This window comes from Pinus tabuliformis, chromosome 1_1, assembly GCF_031772625.1.
Source record: "Pinus tabuliformis cultivar Carrire ecotype Pingquan chromosome 1_1, CPIR1, whole genome shotgun sequence".
Classification (NCBI taxonomy): domain Eukaryota; kingdom Viridiplantae; phylum Streptophyta; class Pinopsida; order Pinales; family Pinaceae; genus Pinus; species Pinus tabuliformis.
In genome coordinates, this window is record NC_142297.1 from 797,940,915 (window position 1) to 797,950,214 (window position 9,300).

Sequence of the window (9,300 nt, forward strand, 5' to 3'; positions counted from 1 at the left end):
ATGTGACTCCTTCCACCATGATTGATATGGTGAAAGTGAAGGATGCAGACCATGAGGTGATACTTTGGCGAAGTTGTCCATTGTAATAATTTCAAAACATGTGTCATTTCTTTTAAAAATTTGTATTAAGAAATATTTGTATAATTTAAGTAGGTGAACTCTTTCACTATAATAGTTTATTAAAAAAATTATATATGTAAGAGAGAGAGGTAATTTCACATTAAAAATTAGATAATAATAATGATGCTCAAATCTCATGAATAGAGAGAACATCAAAATGAAGTTAATATGCAAATTAAATATATTGGAACAACAAATTAAACATTTAACTTTTCTCTAATGCAACGCACACATATTGGAACAACAAACTTAAAATTTAACTTTGTTCTAATGTTAAAACTACCACTGTATTGGAATATATAAGTTTATAGTTAATTCCTTTTTCTTGTTACTTTTACATTTCCACTAGTAAAATGATAGCTTACCTTTTTTGTTTTATTTTTTTTATGAGGTACTATTTTTGACAGATTGTATTATAAAATATCCCTACAACGATAAAAATTTAAATTGATATTATCTACTCTCATCATGATCCAAAACCACATTTACGGTGCTTTTAAAAATGGCTAAATAGAGTCTACTTTCATTTCGATATTTATATTTGCTAGTATCATCTCATGGAAATTTTGACTTCCAAGTTGTCTTTATTATAAGAACATTGAAAATTTTATTGGGTTTTAATCAAGATGGAAAATTCAAGGACCATGGTTACAAGTGTCTACTTTCATCTTGATCTTTATATTTGGTACTATCATCTTACAGAAATTTTAAATTTTAAATTGTATTCATTTTAAGAACATTTAAAAAAATGGTTTTAATGAGATGGAAAATTCAAGGAAAATGTAAATGCATGCATAAATTATAGGGGACCTCTAGTCATGGAGATGACCAAGAAAGACTAAATATAAAAATATATTAACAATTATTTTTTTATGAAAGATATTAATGGTTTGGATTTTTTTTCAAAGAATATTAATGATTTGAATTTACGCTTACCTATTTATGCAATAATATTTTGAAAAATGGACATGGTGACTATGGTTCACCATGCCACCGATGTTAATTATGGTTGACTTTGATGTTCATGTTGATTATCACATCCATGTTAACTATGGTTGACTTTAATTTTGATGTTGATGTTGACTTTTTTATTTGCCATATTATGATGATTTTTTCTTTACTATATTGTGACATTGAATTTTTCATCACAATGCCACATGGATTTTTTACTCATCACATACGATGTTAATTTTTGTTCATCACATTGTGATGCTAAATTTTGTTCATTAATTTATAACATTGCTTTTTGTTTGATACATTGTGACATTGATATTTATTTGTCACATTATAATGCCAATTCTTGAACATGGTTGTCTATGGTCCACTGTGGTTGACTATGGGTGGCTATTGCTAACTATAGTTGTCAATGTTTAACTATAAATGAATATGGTTGGCCATGTTCACTATGGTTAACCATAGTTGAGTTAGTTTGACCAAGGTTGAATATGGTTGCACTATTGAATTTTTTAATAAAAGTATTATTATTATTAAACTTTTTAAAACCTTGACTATGGTTGACTAACTATGGTTAACCATGATTTACTATAGTTGAATAAGGTTGGCTAAAGTTGGAAATGAGTATGTTGGGCATGATTTCTATGGTTAACTATAGGCATGTTGAAGATGATTCCTATTGTTAATCAGGGCTAAACATGATGTCCTTGTTGATGATGGTTGACCAAATCAATCATGATTGACATTGTTGAGTATGGATGAACATCGTTGACCATGGTTATCAAAATTTAACTATAAATGAATATGATTGACCATGCTCATTATGGTTGGCCATGTTAACTATAAATGACCATGGTGAACACAGTTAACAATAGTTAACCTACTTTGACCATGGTTCAATATGGTTTCATTGTTAAAAAATGTTTTAAAAGTATTATTATTATTATTAAACCTTTTTAAACCTTAACTATGGTTGACTATGGTTGATCAAGGTTGACAATGGGTGTGTTAGGCATGATATCTATGGTTAATTATAGGCATGTTGAACATAATGCCTATATTTAATCATGATTGGACATGATATCCATGTTGACTATGGTTGACCAAGTCAATCATAATTGACATGTGTTAATGTATAGATTAATATGTTATTAACAAGTTTTTATGTGTAGACAAATGTATTATTAATGTGTTAATGTATATATTAATGCTATTAATAAATAAATACTACATCTTAATATTAATATTAATAACATAAGGTCGACGGAGGCGGCTGGTTGGTAAAGTCAGACTCGTTAATACGGTGAGGTCTTGTGCTCAAACCTGAGCGAGGGCGTTGACTAGTCACAAGAAAAAGCTTACCTGGGCCAAGCCCGCTCACCTTTCAGAGAGATGCACACGGGACGAACTTAGGAGAAACAGGGGTTTACAATTCTCGGAATTTGCAGTCCTAGGGTTTGAACTGGAAAGGAACAGGGTCAGAGTGGCAGAAATTTTCAAGAGGGGACAGATCCTAACCCGATAGATGGTAAACGAGGGGTCCATAGGGACCCCTACTTACAAACAGATAATCATGCACAAACAAACAACACATGAAGGTGTGCAAATTGCAGGGTGTGAAAGGTCACAAAACGAGGATGGGACCAGCAAGGATAGGAGAAGATATGAGGAAAAGAAGGAACACAACACTCAAAAACTGAAAGGTAAGGAGAACGACGATAGAACAGACAATAGAAGCAAGAAGAAGGAAGCGCAGGCACATCCCGCACATGAGAGCGACCAAGAGAAGGAGCAAGAAGATGGTGGAAAGGGAGCCCCAGAAAAATAAAGCGAGGAGAAGGGGAAAAAACCAGAAAACCTCAATAGCAAAACGACTCAAGGCCCATGCAAGCCTAAAACAGCAGAAGCCCTAAGGGTGGTGATAATAGACCCAAAAATTCAAGCCTACAGAGAACACATGACTGAACATGCAGTGATTTGCAAGTTCATGGGACTCTGGCCAACAGAAAGGGCACTGTGTCAATGGATAAAGCATCAATGGAAACCCAAAGGTGATGTTAGACTGCACCTAGGAGCCAAAGGTTTTTTCACTGTTGTTTTTTCAAATCTAGAGGATAAGGATAGAATATTTGATGGTGGACCTTATTTCTTCACTTCAGCGGGCCTCTATATGAGGCCTTGGAAGCCCAACTTTGTGCCAGAAAAAGAAACCTTCAAGCAAGTGCCAGTCTGGATTCGCCTCTTCGCACTACCAATAGACTATTGGGGACATTCAGCTCTAAAACAGATAGGTGACAAGTTGGGGACTTTCATCAAAGCTTCAGAAGCCACTATGCAGAGAAGATACACTTCCTGTGCTCGAATCTATGTGGAGTTGGATGTATCGGGGGCATTGCATGAAGGACTGTGGTTGGAATACAGGGATGAGGACTATTTCCAAGCCATTGACTATGAGCAAATTCCATTTCGCTGCAGGAAGTGTCATGAGCATGGACATTTAATCAGAGAATTTCCATTAAATAGAACAACGGAAGAACACAAGGGAGATCAGGTAGAAAAGAACAGGGAAACCTTCATTCAGCCAAGAGCAAGACAGTGAGCAAACAGCAAACGCCCAATCAGAACAAGCACAACACAAGGTAATACTAGTAATGCTTTTGAAGTTTTGGAGACTGAGACCGAATCAGAGGACCAAAATAAGGTACAAAATACCTCTGAAGCAAACAAAACTACAGCAGAGTATGCTACCAAAGCAAGGGAGGAAAATACACAAAACACTACAGCACAAACTCAGGAAGTAACAGAAGAGGCAGAGGAAGATTCAGAAATGCTCTCAAGTGACAACGGAAGTGAGGAAATGGAGCTCAATGAGGTATTAGACCAGTAAGGAGTTGACCTACCAGACATGGTGGAAGACTGGAAAAAGAAGGGGATGGAAAACATATCGGAAGAGGAAGTTAGGATTTAGTTAATGAAATATTCATGGCAAAACATAAAGCAGAGATTGATAAGCGAAACAAGAATCTGGGCGTGGCAAAAGGAATGGGACTCCGAACAAAAAGCCTACTTCAAACATCCACCAGCTCCAAACAAAAGAAGAAGAGAGAGCGCAAAACCAATAATGAGGCACTGCAGGAACTGGGACATATGCTTTTAAACTCTGGTAAGATGAAAGCCCTGGAAGCCTTTTCTCTTATCTACTAATCTTTTATGTTAAAATGAAAGTAATCTCTTGGAATGCTAGAGGGCTTAATAGCCAAATAAAACAAAGACTCTTAAAGAGGAAGGTCCAAAAGGAAAAACCTGACATTATATTTGTGCAAGAAACCAAATGCGCAAGCAATACTATTTATAATGCAAGCAAGAAGCTAGGTAGACAAATGGAATACATCGAAACCACTAGTCATGGATGGGAGGGGGGTTTAGTTACCCTGTGGAATCCGCATGTAATCAAAATCCTCTCATTTGAAGCTACCAGGTCCTTTATAGCCATAGAAGTTCAAGTGATAGGCAATTCAGAAACCTATCTGTGCACCAATGTTTACGGGCCTTAGAAGTTAGAAGAGAAATACATTTTTCTTATAACTTTATTGAATCTGAAGCTCAGATATCCCAATGCGAAGGCAATCATAGGCGGGGATTTCAATATGATAACTACACTATTGGAGAAGAAAGGAGGGATTAGGAAACTCAACAAAGATTCTGAAGCATTCTTAGATTTCATCAACACAACTAAACTAGTGGATGTCCACCCCAAGAGTGGGGCTTTTACTTGGAATAATAGAAGGGGAGGGGAAAGACAAATTGCCTCTCGTCTTGACAGATTTCTAATATTTGAAAGTATTCTGTTGGAGGGAGTGATAGAATCAAACATTCTACCTAGTGGAGGGTCAGACCATTGGCCCATTTCTCAAATTGCTGCTATCCTGGGCACTCCCAGAAATAAGCCATTCTGATTTGATAAATTTTGGCTTAACCATCCGGACTTTGTTCAACTTGTTGAGAAATGGTGGCATGAATCGATAGATATTAGAGGTACCAAAATGTACAAACTACAGGGTAAATTTAGATACATCAAGAATAAAATCAAAACTCGGAATATAACATTTTTTGGGAACATACTCAAAGAAAAATCCAAGATAGAGGAGCAGCTAGAGGAGATTCACAAAGGCTGGATAACTGGAAATAGCGACCTAGAAACTGCAAACAAAGAAAAAATTTTGATGCAAAAATGGCAGCTTCGTTTCCAAGAGGAAGAAACCCTTTGGAAACAAAAGTCCTAGATTCAGTGGCTCAAGGAAGTGGAACAGAACACCAAATTCTTTCATAGATCTGCACTGGACTACAGAGGCGCCAATAAAATCCTCAGTCTCAGAAAAAAACAGGGGGACTTTCTCCAGAATCATCAAGGAATTTCAACCTTGCTTACTACGCATTTTAGCAGCATAGCACAGGAGCCAGAGGTAGACAGAACAGAGGCAATCGCTGAACTTATCAAATCCATTCCCAAAACAATCACCAATGAGCAAAACCTTACACTAACTAGAGAAATTTCTTTGGAAGAAGTGGAAGAAGCGGTGAAGAACATGCCAAATGACAAAGTGCCTGGGCCCGACGGCTTTACTATCAAATTTTACAAGGCTTGATGGGAAATTGTTAAAACTGAGGTCTGGGAAGTGGTGGAGGACTCTCGGCATTCGGCCTCAATTCTCAAATCTCTAAATTCAAATTTCCTGGCCCTGATTCCAAAAGAAGAAGAGGCCAACACCCCAGCTAAATTTCGGCCTATTACCTTGTGCAATGTCATCTATAAGATTATCTCTAAAGTCATTGCTAACAGATTGAAACCTATTCTCCCAGGGCTCATCTCAGAAGAACAGTCAGGATATGTTGAGGGAAGAGAAATTCTGGACAATATTTTACTAGCACAGGAAATGATTCACACACTTCACTCCAGGAAAATTACAGGCATGATGATGCAACTTGACTTATCAAAGGCTTATGACAAAGTCAACTGGAATTACCTAGAAGCAATCTTAGAAGCTTTCGGTTTCGCAAATCAATGGATAAAGTGGATTTTAGCTCTGATCAAATCTACTAAATTTTCTATACTGGTAAATGGTGCCCCCGCCAACCAATTCTCCCCCTCACGAGGACTCAGGCAAGGAGACCCATTATCACCTTTTCTTTTTGTCATCCTGATGGAAGGTTTAAGCAAACTCATTCGTAGCGCTAAAGAGGAAGAAAAGATCAGAGGATTGTAGCCCTTACCTTCCATTCCAGCGACTACTCACCAACAATTCATTGATGATACAATGTTACATGGTTCTCCTACAGTCAAAGAAGCCCTGGGCTATAAAAGGATCCTCAATCTTTTCAGTGAAGCCTCAGGTATGGAAATTAATCTATCCAAATCCACCATCTTCTTTTTCAATACGCATTTAGCTGTGCAAAAAAATCTCTCTATCATTCTAGGTTTCCGGAGAGGCAGTCTGCCCTCAAGGTACCTAGGAGCACCTCTAACGGATAAACCTTGGCAAAAAATTCATTGGGAGAAGATCCTAGCCAGTTTAGAGAAAAGATGTAATCACTGGACCCATAGGGCCCTCAATTTAGCAGGGAGGCTAGTTTTAACCAAAGTTGTACTGCAAGCTATTCCTCAATATATGCTCTCCATAATCCTGGCTCCCAAAGGAGTCCTGCAGCGAATGAGAGTGATTCAGAGAACTTTCTTGTGGACAGGAAATGCAGAGAAGAGAAAATGGGCACTAGTCGCATGGAATAAATTATGCAAACCCAAACATTTGGGAGGGTTAAACTTGCTAGACCCCTTCACCATCAATAGGGCTTGTGGGGCTAAGCTTTGGTGGAAATGGCTGAAGGAACCTAATCTTCCTTAGGCTAGACATTGGAAGGAGAAATACGCCCCAATGCACAACACTCAGAACTTGATCAGAATGCAAGAGAGTCCAGAGGGTTCACCAATCTGGAACCTAGCAAGGAGAAATCGAGTAATTATACAGGAGAATAGATTTTGGAAAATCCGCAATGGTAAAACGGCCCTTTTCTGGGAGGATGCCTGGCAACAATTCCATAAGTTAGAGAGGCCAGAGTTTGCAGAGCTGCAAAGAAATTATCAAGGGCTTGGGAAGACAACGGTAAATCATTATTGGAATCCTAATAACAGGGATCCGGAATGGAGAAATTGGGCAATCAATGAAACAAAGAACATAACTGCAGCAAACAACGACGTCAGGGACCTGCAAAATATATTAAATAAAAGAAGAATTAGGAAGGCAGATGATAACGACCAACTAAGATGGGGAAAGAAAGGAGGGGGAAATTTCACGCTCAAAGAAGCCAGAAATTGTATCGAAGATACAGAGCAAATTGAACAGGTACAATGGTGTAGCAAGGTCTGGGATTCTCTGTTCTGGACAAAAATTAAAATCTTCCTCTGGCTCCTAATGCACAGGAAAACCTTAACTTGGGAGAATCTCCGCAAGAAAGGGTTTTATGGCCCTTCTAGGTGTCCCATGTGCAACAAGGAAGAAGAAACTATAAACCATCTCTTCAACACCTGCGAATCGGCAAGCCTAATATGGAATTGGGCGGAGAATATATTACAACAAACGGACAGAACCAGAGATTCCATCTAAGAGACCATCGAGAATTGCTGAGGCAATTTCTCCAGTAATCAAAGGGTCAATCTCATTTGGAAAATAATGCCAGGGTTTATAACATGGATAATCTAGAAATAACAGAACAGATGAGTATTCTTAAACGAAACCAGGGACATAAATCACTCAATAGAAGTTATCATACAGAATATAAGACAATTGGTTCTTGTCAAAAGCAAAGTAGATCAAGATAGTAAAGTTTCAAATCGGGACTTACAGATTTTAAAAGCCTTTGACCTGGATAATGGAACCTGCATGGCTACAGTGAATCGCCAACAGGAGATAAGCTCCACTTTAAACATATGGAAACGACCACCTTTAGGCTTCCTCAAGCTAAATTTCGATGGTGCATCGAGGGGTAATCCAGGAATGGCTGGTATCGGTGGCATTATAAGAAATAGCGAAGGAGAAATTCTGCACATCTACAGCAGAGCCTTAGGGGAAGGAACGATCAATGAGATGGAGTTTGGATCAATGGAACAGGGGTTCAGAATTCTTAGAAATTTGCAGGCAGGCAGAGCAGTAGTTGAGGGGGATTCCCAGCTCGCAATAACAACAGCCAGAAGGATGTATGCGGGAGCCAAAGCTAGCAGGGTTACTCAACACTGGCGACTGGATAAAGTGACAGAGAGTATAGATGAGAATTTGGGGTGGTTGAAAGGTTTAATCTTTCAGGCGGTTCGTCGTAAAGCCAATGCAACTGCAGACCATCTGGCGAATTATGGTATAGAGAACCCCACTAGCATATTGGACAGCTGTTGGCAGGACGTTATCTGCCCGGAATTAAGAAATAAGTGTACCCTGCTCTCGAGGCAGGATTTGGTGAATGAAAGGTAAGGACGAAGAGTCGGCGATCTATGCAGGCTTAACGAAATGATGAGGATAATGCGTACTGAGGGAAGAATTAAAGGTTGGCAAAAAAGCGAAGGACAGGCAGAACAGGAGCATTCAATGCTTGAGCAGGAGGGAGTCATTCCCATAAGATATATGATCAAAAACAATGAGCGTCGCCGATGCCCATATAGAAGATGGGACACTTGGCATGCTTCAAAGGAAGGCAAGAAAGGTGACCGTAAGAGCAGGAAATCGGGTCATTACCGAAAATACAAATCACCAAGTAGGAATAATCATGATAAGACCTGCGGGCAACAAGGGATAGGTCGGAATGTACCCAGTAATATTTCAAATCTCATCTATTTATTCTCAGCCCCTGGCAAAGGCAAAGCCACTGTTTCTTCGAGTTGTAGGCTGAAAATAGTTTCCCTAATCCTCAAAATGCTGAGCTATCTATCGTGTGTGGGTAAGATAATGGTGGGTGAGGGGAGCTGAAGTGCATTAGCCAACCGAGATCTGAAACGAGCTCGGGAAGCATATGAAACTCGAACCTCGCAAAAAGAAAAATGAAGAATCGAGGAATTGGAGGCCATTGTCACTGAGGAGGAGGAAAATTTGGAAGCAAAGGAGATGGAGAAGGAAATGGATTGGGTTCAGGACCCTGGCACAGTAACAACGCGTGCGACTCAGTATGTGTGTACGCAAGCAGAGA

The 9,300-nt window shown here is 38.8% G+C and overlaps 1 protein-coding gene across 1 annotated transcript; it reads left to right on the forward strand.

Annotated features, from left to right (window-relative positions):
- The first annotated feature begins 3,031 nt into the window (after positions 1–3,031).
- Positions 3,032–3,673, forward strand: LOC149216410 (uncharacterized). The gene has a single exon (XM_089389942.1). It carries the CDS (start codon positions 3,032–3,034, stop codon positions 3,671–3,673), a length of 642 nt encoding a protein of 213 aa, XP_089246068.1.
- Positions 3,674–9,300: the final 5,627 nt, after the last annotated feature.